The following is a 20733-nucleotide window of genomic DNA, read 5'->3' on the forward strand; positions in this document are numbered from 1 at the left end:
GGTGACTTAGTGGACGCGTTGTTGTGTAGAGTACGCGGAAAGATATAACAAAGGAGGCCTTTCCGCGAAACGTGAAAGCTTCTTAAAGCACAATGAGCCATAACAAAATACAACAGATTTTAGACAATGTATATTCCGAAGGGGGTGCCACGGTCGCTGGTAATGGACTGCGGAGCGGCATGGCGTAGTAGTATGGAGGTGAGGAAAAAGTTCGCAACTTCTCTTGCGGTGGCCTCAGGAACAGATTTGGTTTCTGCATAGCGGGTCATGCAGTCGATAGCTCCACCGGTTGTTAATACCCATTCTATATTCCCGCCAGTCAAAACGAGAACACTTCGTTTTCCTTTTCTTTCAATCAAAGAAAAAATGGCCGAAAAGAAGAATTGGAAAAAAGCTAACCGTTTAGCGGGTATCTACTCAACTAATTTCTCGCTTAACAGTTTAATATATACCGATAAAAAAGCAGCGAATAGTATTGAAGTGATGAAATATATCATTATTAACGTCATTATTATCACAGAACCAGTTTTTGGGACATGTGGTTGGACATAAGCCAACTATACCTGGTGTCATGTGAAGCCAATGAGAGGCCCAATGTTAAGCGTTTGCTCGTGTCACATTAAACGTTGAAGCGAGAAAAAGAAAACAACAGTGCGGCACCGATTAGAAGATCTCAATTAAATGTCCATAAAAAAAGACGGCAATGGCCCTTTCGAACTGTGAATGCCCTTCGGTTCTACACCATTAAATTTATAAATAAATTCAGATTTTTTATTTTTTTATCTCTGGTGGTTCGAAAGCCCCCTTGGAGTATAATAAAATTAAAATCCGAACGTCCGTTATGTCCTGCGGAGTTTAAGTGACGAGAAACTGGTCCGGCAACGTGTTTACGTATGTCACTTTTTTGTAAATTCAAGCATTTTCTTATGGTTGTTTTAGTTTCTCCTATGTACTGATTTGGGCATTTGTTGCATTGAATCAAATTAATAACATTTTCCGAATTACAGTCAAAGGTATTATGTTCCAGTTGAAGTTATTTGCTGTGCTACGAATAGAATTAGCTATAATTATATCAACACATAAACCGCATTGGATATTATTGCATTTTATGTAACCAAGAGGGACCAGGCTACGTCCGATGGAGTTTCGGGACTGTCTAAAAAATTCAATAAATTACGTGGTCTCTTAAACGCTATACCAGGTGGTCGAGGGATAACAGCCTTTAAAGCAGTGTCCATGTGTAAACGAATCATGTTTCGTCTAAGAATATTTTTTTTATGTTTGGAAGTTTTAGTGGTAAGATAAGATTAGTCGTAATTCATAGTTATTTCTTTTCGGTCGCTCTACTAAACACGCGTTTCGAGAGATTGTTCCACTTTTTGATATTGAATTATTTATTAAAGGTAAGGGGTATTTACGGTTAATGAAATCCTCTCCTAGTGTTATAGCGTTTATATCAAAATCCTCATCATCTGAACATAAGCGTCTTAATCGTAGCATTTGGCTCTATGGTATACCTTTTTTGTTTTGTATTGGATGACAGCTTTTATAATGCATAAATTGTCGTCTATTTGTAGGTTTTCGATATAAGGTTGTTTTCAAACCATTTTCAGTAAGTCGGTGGAAAGGCCGCTACGGCGCGAGTCTTCTCAGGGTCAGGACTTACACCTTCGTTGCTCACCACGTGGCCCAGGAACTTCAATTCGCCGTAGGCAAACCGGCACTTCGTCGGCTTGAGGGTGAGTCCTGCGGTCCTGATTGCCTCTAAAACGGCCCGAAGGCGTCGCAAATGCTCGTCGAAGTTGGCCGAGAATACCACGACGTCATCGAGGTAAACGAGACAGCTCTGCCACTTGAGGCCTGCCAGGACGGTGTCCATGACACGTTGGAACGTTGCCGGCGCCGTGCACAGTCCGAAGGGCATCACCTTAAACTCATACAGTCCGTCCGGCGTGACGAAGGCCGTCTTCTCACGATCTCGTTCGTCGACCTCAATCTGCCAGTACCCGCTCTTCAAGTCCATCGACGAAAAGTATCGGGCGTGGCGTAGTCGGCCCAGGGTGTCGTCGATGCGTGGCAGTGGGTAGACGTCCTTTTTTGTTACGGCGTTCAGTCGGCGATAGTCCACGCAGAACCGAAGAGTCCCGTCTTTCTTTTTCACCAGGACTACCGGTGAAGCCCACGGACTGCTTGAGGGCTGAATGATGTCGTCGTTGAGCATCTCCTGTACTTGTTCATGAATGGCCTCTCGTTCCTTTGGGGAGACCCGGTACGGCGGCCGATGCACAGGGAGCGCGTCCTCGTTCGTAATGATGCGGTGTTTCGCAACTGTTGTCTGGCGCACCCTCGACGTCGTCGCAAAGCAGTCGCCGAACTCGGCGAGGAGGTCTCCGAGCTGTCGTCGTTCCGTGGCGCTGAGCTTGGGGTTAACGTCAAGCTGTTGCGGCACTGTACTGGACGGCTGACATGGCGAGGGCTCTTCGGAGATCGCGGCGATTTCGGCGTCGGCCCGGAGTTCCTCGACGTGTCCTATAGTGGCCCCTTTCGTGAGATGCTGCGCCTCCGGTCGAAAGTTCGTCGCGAGGACCACACAACGTCCATCCTGCAGCTCTGCTACGCCCCTTGCGACGCCTATTCCTCTTCCGAGAAGCAGTTGCCCGTCGCCCCCCGATCGCCGACAACTTTCCATGGCGAAATCTATGAAGACGTCGAGGACTGGATCCTTCACTATGAGCGCGTCGCCCGCCACAACGGATGGAACGCCGAGCAGCGCCTCCAGAACCTCTACTTCTCGCTGGAAGGCACCGCGAGGCACTGGTTCGAAAACCACGAGGCTTCGCTTACATCGTGGGATATCTGCGCTGCCGAGTTGAGGCGAACATTCTCGAACCAACACCGGCGACAGAATGCGGAGGACCTGCTCCAGACGCGGACACAAGCCCCCGACGAAAGCGTGACAAGCTACGTTGAAGACGTGCTACGACTCTGTACACGCGCCGACCCTCAAGCCACCGAGGAGAAGAAGTTGCGCTTCCTCATGAGGGGCGTCAAGAGTGAAATCTTCGGTGGCCTTTTCCGCAGCCCCCCGACGACGGTAGATGGCTTCGTGGCCGAGGCAACCAACATCGAGCGAGCGCTGTTGGCCAGAGCTGTGCACTATCAACGACGTACCGGTGTGTCAACGGTTCCGGCTGTCTCACCACCTCGCTCCGATGTCAATAGTATCGGCATCGAACACCTGCGGCAGATAATCCGCGACGTCGTTCGAGAAGAAATCAGGAAGGTTCTGCCCACTGCCGATCGCCCTGCCTCGCTTTCTATGGCGGAAGTAGTGCGGGAGGAGGTGCAGCGAGCCTTCCAGCAGGAGGCTCCCGTCGACCTGCCACCACCGGAACAACCAACGGTGAGCTACGCCGCCATGGCTCGACGACCGCCAGTTCCTGCCCGTCAACCTCCTGCGCCTCAACGACGAGACACACCAGCACCGCCGTACCTCCGACGTCTCGACGACCGACCTCAGTGCGTCCGGCGAGAACAACCGGCGCCCAGGAAGACTGACGTGTGGCGGACGGCTGATCGACGCCCCCTGTGCTACCACTGTGGTGAAGCAGACCACATCTACCGACGATGCCCCTACCGACAGCTGGGCTTACGAGGGTTTGCGCCCAACGACCCTCGACCACGTCTTGGAGAGCGACCTCGGGACATCGAAGACTACCTCCGCCGCTCTTCATCTCCTGAGTCGTCTCGCCGCCGAGCATTCCGTTCACCATCTCCCCGACGCTCGCCATCGCCCTTCCGCCGGTCCCGCCGAGAAAGCCTGTCCCCCTTGCCTCGCCGGGAAAACTGAGTGCGGCAATACCGGGAGGTGGTATTGCCGGTGACGAACGACGCCAATATCCTCCACTAACGTCGGGGGGCTCCCACACTAGCGACGAAACGGATAGGAGCGACGCTTCTGTGACGGTGTCGAATAACCTCGACGTTACCATCGACGGCCACGACGCGAAGGCACTTGTCGACACCGGAGCAGACTATTCCGTTTTAAGTGGGAAGCTCTCTCGCCGCCTTCGGAAAGTGATGACGCCGTGGGATGGCCCGAAAATACGAACCGCCGGCGGACATCTCATCACGCCAGTGGGAAGGTGTACTGCGCGCGTGGACATCTACGGAGAGTCTTGCCCCGTCAAATTCGTCGTCCTCAAAGACTGTTCGAGAGACGTCATCCTTGGCATGGACTTCCTTTGTGAGTACGGTGCCGTGATCGACCTTGGAGCAAACAGGTGGACGCTGCGAAAGCCCGTGCTACCTCCGGAGGAATCCAAAACGTCGCCAGCCGCCGTCCGAGTCATTGCGGACCACGTGAACCTGCCGCCACGGTCGAGTGTTCTTGTGCCCGTCGTTACCGACGCAGTTGCCAGCGGGAAAGTCCTTCTGGAAGGCAACGTCCAACTGCTTCTCGGAAGAGGAATAGGCGTCGCAAGGGGCGTAGCAGAGCTGCAGGATGGACGTTGTGTGGTCCTCGCGACGAACTTTCGACCGTTGCGGGATAATGCCGCCCGCAGAGCCGAGAAGGCAACGATTGGTCACGGTCTTCTAGAAGACTCCCGGTCATTCTCGCAGCAGGCGTAACTGTCCCTCTGCTTTGTTATTCTCGAAAGTGCCAGTTCATCCTCGCCCCGAGCGCGCGACGCTCGAACCTGCTTTGCCGAACTTTCGAGATAGTGACGCACGGTAGATAAGCAGCTGCCCGCGACTTTGTCGAGTCAGTCTCAGTCTCGCCCCAGCGCTCGATTCTGCTGACACGCCGACTTCGACGCCCGCGACGCTCTGCTTTCTTCTGTTTCCTTCTTTATTTTTGGCACAAGTTCGCCACATTAAACGTTTATTTATTTCTGTTTATTTCTTGTTTATTGGTCACGACTCACCACCCGTGACATTATCTTAATATCTAGAAACTCTATTTCTGTATCGGGGTATTTATATGTAAATTTAATATGTGGATTAAAATTGTTGGCAAAATTAATAAATTCAAAGAGTTTATCTTTCCCATTATTCCAAATGATAAATATGTCGTTGGGGACACGTTTATAAAAAAAGGGGTTTATGCGGAAAGGAGTTAAATATCCGCCCCTCTAAAGACATCATATATATATATTTGCATAGGAGGGACAGAAACGTGATCCCATCGCTGCGCCATGTATTTGTAGATAGTTGAGTAATGCGGATTCTTGGGCGAGTTTGTACTGAAGCTTGGGGAACATAATAGCGCTTCACGACAGGGACGAAGAGTAGGAACGAGACAACACAATGCGCTAACTTCAACTGGTTTAATCGTCAGAAAATCAAGGGTATCAATACTCTGCATCATCGCGCCATTCAGCCAATCCCATGCCACGCCACTGATCGCAAGAAATGTGTTTCTTTGTCGCCCAAATCGACCGACACCACGCTGACACATCGATCCCCGTAGTTTTTTATCAGGTCTGCCTCTATAAAGAAGCACCTTGCCTCAGGCAGAACCCTGCCTGAGGCAAGGTTCTGCCAACCTCCACGGTCGTTTCTTCCCAAAATTTTATCAAACAATTCCCTGGTTTCCCCAAGATGTTCAGGGAATGTGTTAATTTGCTTGAATGCTGAGATTATCGTTACGGAGCACCTTAAGAATAGAATTATGTAGTTGGGTGGCCATTTAAAGGTTAAATTTGCTTCGTTAAAACCTTTTTACATAATTAAACTGTGTTACTTTGGCCTTGGGTGGTCCCCTAAATTCGCTGTTGTTCCCACTGGAGATTACCTCTGGTCCCTATAACATCCAAAGAAGCCTTTTTCCCGCTGCACTCGGCCGGCACGAGGAGGAAAAAGGGAAGGAACGTGTCTCTACAACCCACTGAGACCCAATTAAAGTCAATCCCTAGATTCGAACAAATTTCTCTTTGTCCCTAGAATATAATGCAACTCCCTAGATATAGGGCAAAATCCTTAAGGTTTTCAGCACTGGCTCTGTCTCTACATGTCTTATTCTTTCGTGTTTTTCAAATTGCCGCAGAACGAAGGCGTGTTCGGGAACATAACCGGAAACTCTCCGGTCTCCTTCTGCACTACACTGCGCAGGTGACAGGCAAGGCGGTGTAAAAGTTCAGAAGACGGCTACAATTTGTGTTATTTTTGATACAAAGGAGAGCTCATCTACTAAAATATTTACCAGTTCCTTCACTAGGAGTGAAAAAACTCCCGCAATTATTAGACCCAAGTCTCATAATCACCGTAACTCATGATTTACCAGACCTCTGCCCCTCTTCAAAAAGGCATTGCTTATTTTTTACTTCAAAAGATATGCATATATTACTTTGTTAAAAATTTAAATGTTTATTATATCAAACAATCTAAATACAACTCAAATTAAGCAAATATGGACTTCTAATAGATCGGTTTAGCCCACCAAGTGAGTACCCATAACAATATGGCAAACTTCTCAGATCATTTTAGAAAGAACTTATTCCGAATTGAAACGTGATAAATAAGTTCAATTCGGGTAAGAAATCCACAGATTCTGAAATATTCTATTTTTAACAAAATATTTTCGAAATTGACTTTAACCGAAGAAGTGGAGACATAGCTATATTCCCTGTAAGTATTATAGACGGCAATCATACTGTAGTAGTCAATACTAATTAGAACCCTAGAACGTATACTTTTTAAGGCTATGCCCGACATTATTTTTTTTTTTTGCATTAGGTTATATGAACCATTTTTGCAATACTTGAACTTGCAATCACCATAATATGCCGCCGTAATATTAGTCCAGAGGATGTTATAAGTGACTCGCAGCGTGCAACAAGAAGAAGCACATGCTTATTTTAAAACTTTTATATTCTTCAAGAATAAGTTGAATATCCCGCAGTCTTGCCTATGAGCGTTTTGTGCTTATGGCATGTTATACTTTCCCTATTTATAAAATTAAAACAAAGTGCTCGCATATTGTACGAATAGCCACGAAGGGGAATATAGTATTTTTCATAAAATACTGCTGCCAGAAAGTCATATAAACCCTAGTAAATTAATCTGATATGAATAAACATTTCTCTGTCAATTAAACGCATAGGATCAAATAAGATCATATAAAAGCATAAAATAACTTTATAAGATCATATAAGGAAAATAGAATATTATCTAAGAAGTTAAAAGTAACTTCTTATCAGTTTGGTATAACTTCTTATATTATCTTATATTGCTTTTATGTACTCTCATAAGGTTCTCGTATGCTTTTCGCATCGATAACAACGACATGAAAAGATCAGTGAGAGAGACCATTAGGATAAAGACGTCTGCCGAATGCATCAGTCAAACATCCGTCCACTTAAGTTCAGACGCCGAAAATATTTTGCGGCTGACTGGTTTGAGGGAACCGGGATGACATCGGGGTGTCGCGGTGCGTGTGTGTTGACAGGAGATTTGTCGGCGGCTTTGTGACTGGTTTGGGAGCACCGGAGTGACCTCGGGATGTCGCTGTGTATGAGCGTTAACACAAGATGTGTCGGCAAATTCGAGTTGGCGACGTCTGAGCTTATTTTTGAATGGAATGTACGGGGGCCTCGGAAAAGGAAGAGGGAAGGGGTAAGGGGTTTCGGGAAGAGAAAAGAAAAAAGAGGGGGACAAAGGGTGGCGAGTGACATGTATGTTTGTCCTATGAAATAAAGTTTGTAGCTGCGTTTGAGACTTCGTCCGTGTCGTTGTGTGTTTGTCCCTGGTCCGCATCGCCAGTCTCGGGTTTACAGCTCTGCTCAATTTACACCAGCTAGCCTGCACCCTCACCGTTGCCACATTCTGATTCCCTTCGCGCTGACTCATCTATCAACTTCCAGGTGATTCAACGTCGGTCCAGATCTGAAGCCGAGAACAACTACTTCGAGAAAGTTATCAAACATTACGAGAGTGGATTTAAAACACAGGGGGGAGCTTCGTGGATAGGCAAGTACAAATGTATAACTCCTTCTGTATTAGCATCCCAGAAAAGGCAACCCAAACCTGGAGCACAAAACAACTGCTTTTAAATGGCGACCTTAGAAATTGCAACGGTAGCGCGACAGCTTTTTGTCACAGGAATGACTGGTTCGGGGCAGTCGCTTCCGGACCAGTTTTTTCGGACCGGAGGCAGAGTCACTTGGTCCCTGAACTAGTCAGCAGCGCCTCGAACATCCGGCACTTCTGCGGCAGTTGCAACAAACATGCCTGTCATTTCGCGGCAACGTAACTAGATTTGCTATAACTAACGTTTGGTCGCTGTAAGGAGCATAAATAAAGAGCCACAGTGGTTTCTGTGGTAGCTCTGATCAGCGCTATTTAATAGTACTCATTTCTCTATAACAAGCAGCATCCATGTTTGAAGGAGCCCCCAAAAATAAACTCAATCTGATAGCCAATCCGTGGCTTATGACTTCACAGGTACGTATATTGTACCGCAAACAAAAAAAAAAAAAGAAAAAAAAAACGCATCTCCACGTTGTGAATGATGTTGATTGGGGCGAAGCTTTGGTGGTGCGTGTCTGCGTAGACGCTGAGCCGCAGCATGCCGAGCCTTTCGTTCGTTTTCATCCATGTCACGCTGCGGTCAAATGCTCAAAGGCGTAAATAACCACTTTCCATACCACACATTCTCTTTCTGACATGGATGAAAACGAACGAAAGGCTCGGCATGCTGCGGCTCAGCGTCTACGCAGACAAGCACCACAAGAGCTTCGCCCGAATCAACATCATCCACCACGTGGAGATGCGGTCGTTTTTTTTTTTTTTTGTCCTACACGAGCACGGGAGCACGTGCTCACGTGCTCGTGAGCACGTGAGCGCGTAAGCTCACGAGCAGGAGCACGAGCCCCCGACGCCGGACATCGGACGGACATACGGACATTTATTTTTATTTATTTATTTACATACCTCTAAAGGCTCCAAAGGAGCATTACATAGAGGGGGGTGTCGTATAAACTTTTACATAATCATACAATATTTTACAAGAAAAAATAGAAGACATCGTGTCACGCTAAACAGAACCATGAAGGGAAGACATTACATAACAAAAAAGCCACACACGCACTCACATCATTGGAGGCAGTCGACGTGCTAGAAAAAAAGCAATAGACCCAGCGAGCGAGTAACATACAAGGCAATATATGATTCATTCACCCTAAAGATTCACGCAATAACAACATAAATGTATCATGATCAGTGACCGTCGCAATTTCGCTTGCCAACTCATTCCATTCAGTCGCCGATTGGACGAACGGGGAGTATTTGAACAGATTAGTTCTTGCAAATGGAATATGAACTTTGTAACAATGATCATGACGAGGGGAAATGCGAGCCGGTGGGAGAATGTTGTTTTGACGGAAATCTGAGGAACTATGATAGAGTTTATGAAAATGGGATAACCTTGCGAGGTATCTTCGCTGGTGGAGAGTCAATAAACCAAGTGAACTCTTAAGTTGACTGACGCTTATAGGTGAATACGTTTTTAGTATAAACCTGGTGGCCCTGTTTTGTAATGATTCTAAATTATTAATTAAATATTTTTGATGCGGGTTCCAAATTATAGCTGCATATTCCAACTTGGGCCTAATGAGGGTAGAGTATGCAAGTAGCTTCGTTTCTGCTGTTGCCATATATAAATGCCTTCTTAAGAAACCAAGTGACTGGTTAGCCCTCCTAAGGATATAATCTAGATGAGTGTTCCAGGAGAGGTTGAAAGTTAAGTGGACTCCTAAATATTTATATGTGGATACTTTATCCAATTTTGAATCTATAACTTTGTAGTCGTATTGAAAAGATGAGCGACGATTGGTAAATGTCATTATTTTTGTTTTATCTATATTTATCTGCATTTGCCACGTGTCACACCATGAAAGTATGATATCCAAATCACTTTGAAGGGCCTGGCAGTCGCTTTGACTAGATATTTGACGGTATACCACACAGTCGTCTGCAAATAGGCGAATCTTTGAAGAAATGTTGTTGAGGAGGTCATTTATATAAATTAAAAACAAAAGTGGTCCAATAACGGATCCTTGAGGGACACCAGATTTGACATGTATAGGTGGTGAGGTGATGTCATTTGCAAGTACTGATTGTTTTCTATCGTGCAAAAACTCACGAATCCATGTAATTACCTTATCATTAATTTTGAGATATTGTAGTTTTTTTTATCAGACGACTGTGTGGTACACGATCAAAGGCCTTCGAAAAGTCTATAAAAATAGCGTCGGTTTGTGAGGATGAGTGAATACAGGTATGCAAATCCGTTACCAGTTCAAACAGTTGGGTTTCACACGAAAGACCACGTTGAAAGCCGTGCTGATTGGGAAATAGCAGGTTGTTTGAGACTAAGTGTTTCATGACAGATGAATATATTATATGTTCTAAAAGTTTACAAAGAACAGAGGTCAATGAAATTGGTCTATAGTTTGTTGGGCAATTCCGATTACCAGATTTATAAATCGGCACGACATTTGCTGATTTCCATTCGTTCGGAATGTGGCCAGTATTAAGCGATTGCTGGAATAAGCTGGCAAGCACGGCACCTGATGCATCCTTTGTTAGTTAAGGTAGCTTCGAGCATACACCATTAGGACCCGGGCTGGATTTTGTCGGCAAGCGGTTAATGGCACTGATAACACCATCAATATTGATTTGCACATCGTCCATTTCTGGAATGACGATTGTAGGTGTAACATGGCTAGCCCCTAAAGGTGTATCCACACGACGGACCAAATCGCTGTTTTGGTCCGCGGGCCGCGCATCACGTGATCTCACGTCATCGGTCTTTGAGGTCCGCCGGCGATCCGCGGCCCGCGCTTCTGAGAAACGCCAAGCGACTTTTCTCGCCCGGACCTTGGCGGCGGACCGCGGCGTTTTTAGTATAATTGCAGTGCTAAGTCTGGCAACAAGCTGACTTTTGTTGTTTAGATTGGAATCGAAATCCAAAGTCGTGTTCTTTTGGCGCCAACTGTTGAAGACGAAGAAGACGAACCTTTTGTTGTGCGACGATGGCGGCATGGTGCGACGATGCAACTTTTTACTTCATCGCGCTCGTGGAGCAATTCCCCGCTCTGTGGGACAATAGATGCATGCCCTTTTCGGTTCACTTAAGTCCTCCTCGTAGTCAATAGTCAACGCCAGGGCCACCGCGGCCAAAAGTCTTTTTCGTTCAACCTCCATCTTGGTTCCTTTCAAATAGCCTCAAAGCAGCTGGTTGCATGCGTTTGGCAGAGCTGTGAGGTCGAGGGTTAGACCGGCCCGTTCACTCTGTCGTCTGCTCTTTTGGTCCGCCGTGTGGATGCTCATTGCAGCCGGGCGGCCCGCGGGCCTCGCATCACGTGATCAATCGGTCCGCGGCCCGGTCCGTCGTGTGGATACACCACGTGATCAATCGGTCCGCGGCCCGGTCCGTCGTGTGGATACACCTTTAAGGAGCTTCGCCCCTAAAACTCGAGTGAGTGAGCCCTAATGCAGCGATTGTTCTTTCATTGTACGCTTGTGAAAGACCAAGGCTGATATCACTAATCTTTCTCTTGGCTGAAAATTACGCACAATGCGACAACAAATATGCTAAAGCAGCGAAACACGAACCCGACCTCATTGGAAAATTTTATCTAAATTCATACAGAAAGTCTTACGAAAAGGCATTTCCCGTATACTTTTGTGTGGGAAGGCACACAGGAAGCACTTCGTATGCACTTGCAAATAGTTTCATACGAGAAGTCAAACAGGTAATGAATCATAATTCAAATAACAGTCATTAGAGGCACAATCCTAGTCTCTACAAAATAAGCCCTAGCATCTTTTCACTGCTACGCATATAGTGCTCCAACTCACTTCGTTTTGAATGGGAATCGGGCACTAAAAAAATCTCTGAGTATAGAGCGGGTTATGACCGCTGTGGCGGGCGATTCTTTTCAAGGATTTGGCATTTGACGGACGCCTTACACCGCCAACCGCAACATCAGCAGCCACAACTAATGCGACACTTACATCAACAACGGACGTCATTTCCGCTGGTGGGGATGACGTCCTATCAGGATCCTTTTTGTGGGTATGGATCTTGTATACCTATGCAGGATCCTGTGTCTTCGTATGGCAAGGGCAGAGTTAAAGGAGGGGGGGAGGGGAGCCCGCCCCCCTTCTCCTTAAATCCCCAAAGTCAAATTTTTTTTTAAAGTAAAATCATTGATAAACACCAGCCAAAAGTTTAGTTTTTGGCGACATAGCAAATATTGGGTCAACACATATCGGGGCAACGTTTCGGCCGTAACGCGTCCTAACTGTTTTACTTTTTCACAAAACGTTGCTGTCTCTATGGGACCCCCGGCACTCTCAATCTGTCAACGACAGCTTTTTTGCCCGGGGACCCACAACACTGCGTTAGAAGATAAAATTGAATGGATTGAATATCTCAGCAGACTCACCCCCCCCCCCCCCCCCCCTCCGGCCGCCGAGTGGCCAAAGCCCCTCCCAGGCCTGACCCATAAATCCGCCCCTGGGGTATTCGCGACTCCAACTAACTATAGGTGGCGCCACTCATTTTCCAAGATGGCGGGTTTAGTGAGGGTCAGAGATGCGTGCCGCTGTTGAGCCTGTCTAGCGTGCTGGCTTCACTGAGCGACATAAATTATTTCTGGTAATACGAGGAAGCTAATGTATTATGAGCGCAGGTCACCTCTTTAACCTGAAAACAAGAACGGTGTTTAGCGTATTATTTACGGAAGGATGCACGTTTTTATTCTGGAGCGAAACCGAAACTTACCTCTATTTTGAATTTAATTTCTTGATATAGGTCTTAATTTCGAATTCTTTCATGACTCAAGATGTGTCTCACATCGTAATTATTTACTTAGAAAAGTTGTTCGCGGAAACTTTATTTTGGGCATATTGTTCGATCCAGTCTGATATTTGTAGTTGTTGAAAAAATCAGTGCTGATATCTGTGCGTTCTCGCTGCCGTTTTCTCGCTCAGAAAATCGTCATGGAAAATAATGACAATTATTCCAGCACAAGAATAAGAGAATAATTCAAATATTTACAATATGTCCACGAAACGCATAAACTAATAAACGCTGCTCTCACTGCAACAACCCGAAGACGGAATCTGAGTCAGACAGCTGAAGTGCGTGTGTGTTTTTATAGCACCGCGTGACGCGTAGGACTTCATATCACATCCAGTGTTTGACTGTTTGTCTACCTTGATAACTATGTCAGAGTTTTTCATATGCTGAAAAGAAAACAGAATTATACCTTTCTGGAAAGACTATTATGGTTAAATAGCGTATTCTCGTTATCTTGGCGTTAATTAGAGGCATACATTGCCGCGATTTGTATTAATAATAATAATATTAAAATTCACATATTTGAATAAGTAATTCTTGAAGCTCTAATATGATTTGTTAGTTACGATCTAATTTTAAACGCGCGAAGAAATATGACAATGAAAACTGTGCTAATTATCATCACTGGTTCCAATTGCTGCATTTTAATTACCAATAAAATAAAAAAAGAGTTTAAAATCAATTAAAACATTTTAGCTAATGTGAGAAATCCATGTAAAATTACATTAATTGTGGATAAAGTATATTGTGCTATCAAAGCCGAGACTTTTGACAATCGGCGAAACGTCCAGAATCGCCGCCAATATATTTCCAAACCAAATGCCCAAAAAGTGAAAAAAAAGCTGTTTTTTTTAATTATTAGTTTTTTTTATAACATTGATTTACTTTTGTATTTGCTCGCCGTCGTTTTGCCAATCTCAACCTTTCCAGTTCGAAGGAACGCCTACCTGCTTGCACGTCTGCTCACTGCAGCACGTTTCGTTGGTGTTGGAAGCCGGTGAAACAGTAGTGAGTTTTAATATTGCGTATTCGAGCGAACGCAAGTGCTGTGTGTCTGCGTTAGCTTTGCGTGCTCCACACTGCGCGTGCGCGGAGCCCACAATGGCGGTCTTGGATGGCGCATGGCGATGAGGCGCACGCACAACGTGGGGCACGCAACTCTAACGCAAACGCACACCGCTTGCGTTTGCTTCTATGCGCAATACTAAAACTCTCCACGTACAATCCCATACCGGCTGCAGCACTGCGTTGGGACAGTGAAGAGTGTTGTTTGCATTCGGAAACGACATTTTGCGAGCCATGATCGCGAGCAGTTCCGCCATGCCCGCTGAGCAGGAGAATCGGGGGACCCTCACTAGAGCGCTTCCCGTTTCCGCCGCGGGAGGGCGAGCGTCGAGCTGGAGACGCGAATACCTACACAGAATCCTGTAAGCGGGTATGGGCTTCATATACCTACACAAGACGCCGTATCCAACAACACTATATGAAATTTATACAAGATCCCTTAGTAGGAATATACACATTTTCCACAAGGGAGCAGCCATTTTGAATGTCGTCACTTCTGGCATGCGGTAAAACATCGTTTTCGTCTCTCCACGCCCCTGAAAGGTGTGCAGGAAAAATGCGTGACCGTCACACATTTTTTTGCCTCACCTATGTTTTCTTGCATATTCCAGGTTGAAATGTTTTATTACTTTTTTGTCCCGTATACCAGACACGGAACCCACGTGACTGAGAACGACAGGAAACAAGAAGCGTCTATGTATAGACCAACACGCTGTTTACAAACAAGCCCGCGTTTGCCCACACAAGGTGTGGGGACTGCGCATGCCCAGAAACGAAATTCGCGTGAAGGGAAGCATCTGCGCATGCGCAGTGCCGTCGACAGTGCCACCGCAGCTGCGTCACGTCAGGGCCGCGTGTTAATCTATAAGACTTTTTTTTTTTTTTTTTTACAAGCGCGTGGTTTCATCTGTTCGGTTGCGCGAGAACACGTGCAAGCGATCAAAAGGATCAAGTCTGATGCTTCCGTCAACAGCTTTGACAGCGTATTACCCTAAGTATGAAAGAGATTATTCGCAACTTTCAGCGATGGTGGCACCGCGGTGTGAGAATCGCGCTCCCTAGCTCCTGAATGATCGGCTTCACAATAAAGGTGCTTGCCTACACCTATCCTGGCATGAAATAAATAAATAAGCTCTAATTCTGCTCGTATATTGCAAAACTAGAATTACTTAGGCGTCGCTGACACACCCTCGTACTGCTGTTCTACGACAATCAGCCAAATGACGGCCATTTTTACAGGCGCCAGTGCGCACCCCTATAGGTCGTGAAAGTTGCGATTAGGCGATCTGTGGTGGGGAGGACGGAAGCGACGGCGGCTCCCGAGAGGTCCCGAGAAGCAACTTTTGGAGAGAGAGAGAGAGAAACATCTTTATTGAACCGAGCTAATTACGACGTCTTCTTAAACGCCGTCGATGGAAGTGGTTCTCTCTTCACGGGACCCATATGCTTCCCTAGCCGTCTGGCCCCTGGAGATCAGGACAAGCTGGTCTTCAAGTGCGGGGCTGGTTAGCAAGGTATCCTATCGCACGGTAAGAGAGGATGAGGGAGTGGGTGGGGTGGTGGGGGCGGTAAGAGGTGTGGGAGGGGAGGGGGGGGTGGCTTGACAAAATCTTATGCTCCAATGACGTGTTGGAGTGTGCCTAACTGAGTCCTCCAGAAATTACATTCCTTCTCGTACCTTTCCGGGTACATCTTGTTTTGAAGGTAAAGGGGTATTCACACGAGGGAGAAATCCCGGGGATTTCTCCCCGGCACGCGAGAATCACGAGATGAAAACGCGAGGCTTTTGCACATCGCAAAGCCTAACGTTTTCGTCGTGGAATGCGCGTGCCGGGGAGAAATCCCCGGGATTTCTCCCTCGTGTGAATACCCCTTAAGGGTGCGGGAAAGATTCTGCCTGTACCTGCCTATAAATCGCTTGCTGTTCTCTGCTAAGCGATTTTTGAGGATCGGGGTAACGTCGCCTTTCCATCCTGTAATGGTTCGCAATGTCGCTATCATCAATTACGGACCGTGGCTCACCTTCCTTTACCCGGTGTTTTATCTCTCGGGCAAACTGGTGGGCAAGTTCGTTGCCCTCCAGCCCAGATTGAGCCGGAGTCCTTATCAACTCAACGTTCCATTCAGGTACACATCGCGACACTGTTAGCGCAAACACGACATCGGCGATTTTTCGCAATTTATTCAGAAAACGTATTAGTGGGCTCATACCTTTACCTCTTATATTAGAGCCCTAGACGAGGTCTTTCTATAACAATAATATCTTTGATGGCAGCCTTTCCGTTCTAAGAGAAAAACACAAAAAACTGGCGATCGCTTGTTCGCGCCAACAGTGTCACGCTCTGTACGTCGCGTTTATTTTGAGAATGTATTGCCGCAAGAGACACCCACCCCTTTCTTTAGCTGTTATATGCCTTTTGCGAGTCAGTGACAATTCTTCCCACTTTGGGCTGCGCGAGTGCTAGAGCTATTGCGACCTCTTCTGCCCATTCCGGAAAAGACGTCTTGATGGAGGTGCAGGTCACAAGCAACTTCCCTGTCGTAACTGCCGGCGTGCTTTCGATGAAAACTTGGGTAACGAAGCGTATGTGTAGAAAGTGACCCCCTCTTCCTCTTCTATTTGAACTAAAGTCTCCGTCAAGGCCGCTATACGAGCCGCTCTACGGCTGTCGTTACGACGCTGCCTCATGTTTCGAGGCAGCGGCTTAGAGTCGATTTTATGCTCCCATAGCCTGGGTAACGGCCCCGTTTCCTTCCGATCTGCCTCTTGCCAGCCAAACTTGGCAAGAACGCGACGTCTTGCCAAAGTATGACTGAGCCGAACTCTTTGATTAGACAGATGAGCTTCTTTTAACTCTTCAACGACGTTGTGCTTGGCCATGCCGAGAAGCTTGTCTGTCGACGAATGCTTCGGCATGCTCAGCGCCATCTTGGTTGCCTTCCGTATAATAACGTTCAACTGCACCCTGTATTTCTTGAGTAACTTGAGATACGGCGCCGCTTAAACGATGCGCGACATCACGAAGGCCTGGACGAACGTCAATGCACCATCTTCCTTGAATTCTCTTCTACACACGCTGGCGCTGTCAGAATGTTCTACACACAGAACCTTCTACGCCGAATCTTCCAGAACCCCACGCGTGTACATAAGGGGCTCCGCGTGGCGAGCCGCAGTTAGTTTCACCTCAGCGTTCGATCTTGCTGCATCGCCGCCTTCGACACCCGCGACGCTCTGTTGTTATCATTCTTTTTCCTTTTATTTGTGGGCACAAGTTCGCCCCACTGAACGTTCGTTTACTCAGTCATTCGCCGCCTCATCACTTGCCATTCGTGACATTGTGGTGGAGGTGCGGGGTACCGCATGTCCGTGCAGCGCACCTCCCCTCCCCCCCCCCCCCCCCCCCCAAGTTCCCACAGTACAACTCCGAACCCCAGTTTCGGAGGCCCCGACGAAGACCAGATCAAGACCCGATCAAATCGCCGCATCCAAGGTCTACACCTGGAACACGGACTTCTGCCACCCACGACTAAGCCGAAGAAGACGACGATGGTCAACCAGGCGCAGACCCCGACCGCTTCTGCCGTCGCGTAGCTGCCGGTCACACCCAGAACTCCAACGCCTTTTCACGGAGACGTCCACGAGGACATTTAGGACTGGCTGAAAAATTCAGCGTGTATCCCGCCACAACGGATGGACGACTGAGTTTACCGTCGGCAGCGAGCGGAGGACCTTCTCCAAACAAGAGTGCAGGGCCCCAACGAAAGCGTGACCAGCTTCGTAGAGGATGTCATGCGCCTATGCGCCCGAGCCGATCCGGAGGCAGCCGAGGAGAAGAAGCTTCGCGTCCACATGCGTGGCGTGAAGGCTGAAATTTTTGGGAGACTTGTCCTCAATCCCCCGACAACAAGTCCACGGTTTTGTGGCTGAAGCCCCTAAGATCGAGCGCGCGCTGCCGACCCGAGCAAGCTATTACCATCGACTCGCCGGCGTGCCTGCTCCTCCAACCGCCGCATCTTGCCGACTGGACCTGAATACCACCGGTGTCGACGGCCTTCGGAAAATCGTCCGCGACATTGTCCGTGAAGAAATACGCAAGATGCTCCCCGCCGCGGATCGCCCATCCCCACTGTCGCTCACTGAGGTTGTTCGAGAGGAGGTTTACAGAGCTTTCCAACCTGACAACCTGAAGTCCTGATCAACACGACGACTCCAGAGGAACCGACATTGAGCTACGCCACCATGGCCCGACGACCCCCCCCCCCCCCCCCCCCCCCCCCCCTCCAAGCTAACCGCCAATCCACGGCGCCACGACAGCGAGACACACCGATGCCGTTGCATCCTGGTCGCCGGGAAGGAGAAGTCCAGTATGTCCGCCCGGAACAACTATCGCCGAGAAAAATCGACGTGTGGAGGACGGCCGATCGACGCCCGTTGTGCTACCACTGCGGGTAAGCCGACCATATCTACCTCCGCTGCCCCTACCGGCAAATAGGGCTGCGTGGCTTCCATCCGAACGATCCACGTCCACGCTACGGTGAACGACCGCAGGAGATCGAAGAATACCTCAGACGACCTCAGTCTCCCCCGCCTGCAGCTCGCCGCGTCTCCCGGTCGCCATCGCCACGACGAACAGCTTCGCCGACGCAGCGACCCCGACGTGAAAGCCCGTCGCCCCTCGTTCCTCGCCGGGGAAACTAGGCGCGGCAACCCCTGGAGGTGGAGTTGCCGAAGACGACCGACGCCAAGATCCACCACAAACGTCGGAGGGCCCCCACTCAAACATTACCGGAGACCGAAACGACGCTTCTGCAACGGTGAAGAATAATCTACATGTCGTTATCGACGGCCACGACGCGTCGGCTCTCGTTGACACTAAGCAGACTACTCCGTTCTGAGTGGGAGGCTCTCCCAACGCCTTCGGAAAGTGACGACGCTGTGGGATGGCCCACAGATACGGACCGCCGGGGGACATCTCATCACGCCAGTCGGAAGATGCACTGCTCCCGCCGAGGTTCACGGCAAGACGTGTCCTGTGAAATTCGCTATTCTATAAGACTCTGCCAGAGACGTCATCCTCGGCATGGATTTTTGTGCGAATACGGCGCTCTTATCGACCTTGGTAAAAACAGATTGACGCTGCGTACACCTCTTCCACCTTCAGGGACACCCCGAACAGCGTCAGCTGCCGCCCGAATCGCTGCCGACCACGTTACTCTGCCGCCGCGATCAAGTGTCGTCGTAACCGTCGTGACTGATGCAGTTATCCGCGGCGACATTCTTCGGGAGGGAAACCTTCAATTGGTACTGGGAAGAGGAATAGGCGCTGCGAGAGGAGTAGCTGAACTTGGGGATGGCCGCACTGTAGTCCTCGTGACGAACTTCCGAAATGAAACGCAACATATCACGAAAGGTGCAGCCGTGGGTCACGTCGAGGAACTCCGGAGCTCCGCCCAAATCACTGGGATTACTGAAGAATCCTCGCCACCTCAGCAAGACAGTACGTCGCCAGCGCAGCTCGACATTGACCCTAAGCTTCCGGGCCCGAAAAGAGGGCAGCTGATCGACCTCCTCGCCGAGTACACCGACTGCTTTGCGACATCGTCGAAGGTACCCCAAATCGCCGTTGCGAAGCACCGCATCATTACCTAGCACGACGCGCGCCCTGTGCATCGATCGCCGTACAGAGTCTCCGTAAAACAAAGGAAGGTAATCCAGGAGCAAGTTCAAGAGATGCTGAACGACGACATAATCCAGCCTTCAAGCAGTCCGTGGGCCTCTCCAGTCGTACTGGTTAAAACGAAGGAGGGAACGCTTAGGTTCTGTGTGGACTACCGGCAGCTGAACACGGTAACGTAAAAAGATGTATATCCACTTCCCCGCGTCGACGACACGTTAGACCGGCTGCGCCACTCTCAATACTTTTCATCGATGGTTCTGAAGAGTGGCTTCTGGCAAATCGAAGTCGACGAACGCGACCGAGAGAAGACAGCTTTCGTCACGACGGATGGCCTGTACGAGTTCAATGTGATGCCTTTCGGCCTATGCACGGCGCCAGCAACTTTCCAGCATGTCATGGACACCGTACTGGCAGGACTGAAGTGGCAGAGCTGTCCCGTGTACCTCGAGGACGTCGTAGTTTTTTTCCGGCAACTTTGACGAGCACTTGCGACGTCTCCGAGCTGTTCTCTAAGCAATACGAACCGCCGGACTCACTCTCCAACCGTCAAAGTGTCGCTTCGCTTATGACGAACTGAAGTTCCTAGGTTACGTGGTTAGTAACGAAGGCGTTTGCCCGGACCCAGAAAAGATTCGCGCTGTCGCAGGATTTCCAGCGCAGACAGACAAGAAGGCCGTACTCAGGTTCCTTGGACTATGTGCCTACTATCGGCGCTTCGTTCGGGATTTCGCTAGGATTTCTGCACCGCTCACAAACCTCACGAAGGACGCCCAGAAGTTCGAATGGGCCGAGGAGCAGCAGCAGGCATTCGACGAGCTGAGGCGACGACTCCAGACTCCTCGTGTTCTTGGACATTTCGGTCAGGATGCGGAAATCGAGATCCACACGGACGCAAGTAACGCAAGACTCTGCGTGATACTGGTTCAACTACAAGAAGGCACCGAGCGAGTAATCGCCTATGCAAGTCGGACACTATCCACGTCGGAGAAAAATTGCTCCACGACTGAGAAAGAACGCCTTGCGGTCATCTGGGCAATCACGAAGTTTCGTCCGTACTTGTACGAGAGCCCGTTCCGCGTAGTCATGGACCACCATTCGCTCTGCTGGCTTGTCAGCCTC

At 48.6% G+C, this 20733-nt stretch overlaps 1 protein-coding gene across 1 annotated transcript in view; it reads left to right on the forward strand.

Moving 5' to 3' along the window:
* LOC120841023 (ficolin-1-like) overlaps nt 1-20733 on the forward strand; it is a 124394-nt gene that overhangs the window by 75165 nt on the left and 28496 nt on the right. Inside the window, exon 3 of the mRNA XM_042288212.1 lies at nt 7866-7971. Coding sequence (XP_042144146.1) covers nt 7866-7971 — 106 coding nt within the window. The remainder of the gene's footprint in view (nt 1-7865; nt 7972-20733) is intronic.

Source organism: Ixodes scapularis, unplaced genomic scaffold (assembly GCF_016920785.2).
Source record: "Ixodes scapularis isolate PalLabHiFi unplaced genomic scaffold, ASM1692078v2 ptg001274l_1___fragment_1__unscaffolded, whole genome shotgun sequence".
In the NCBI taxonomy this organism is placed as follows: Eukaryota; Metazoa; Arthropoda; class Arachnida; order Ixodida; family Ixodidae; genus Ixodes; species Ixodes scapularis.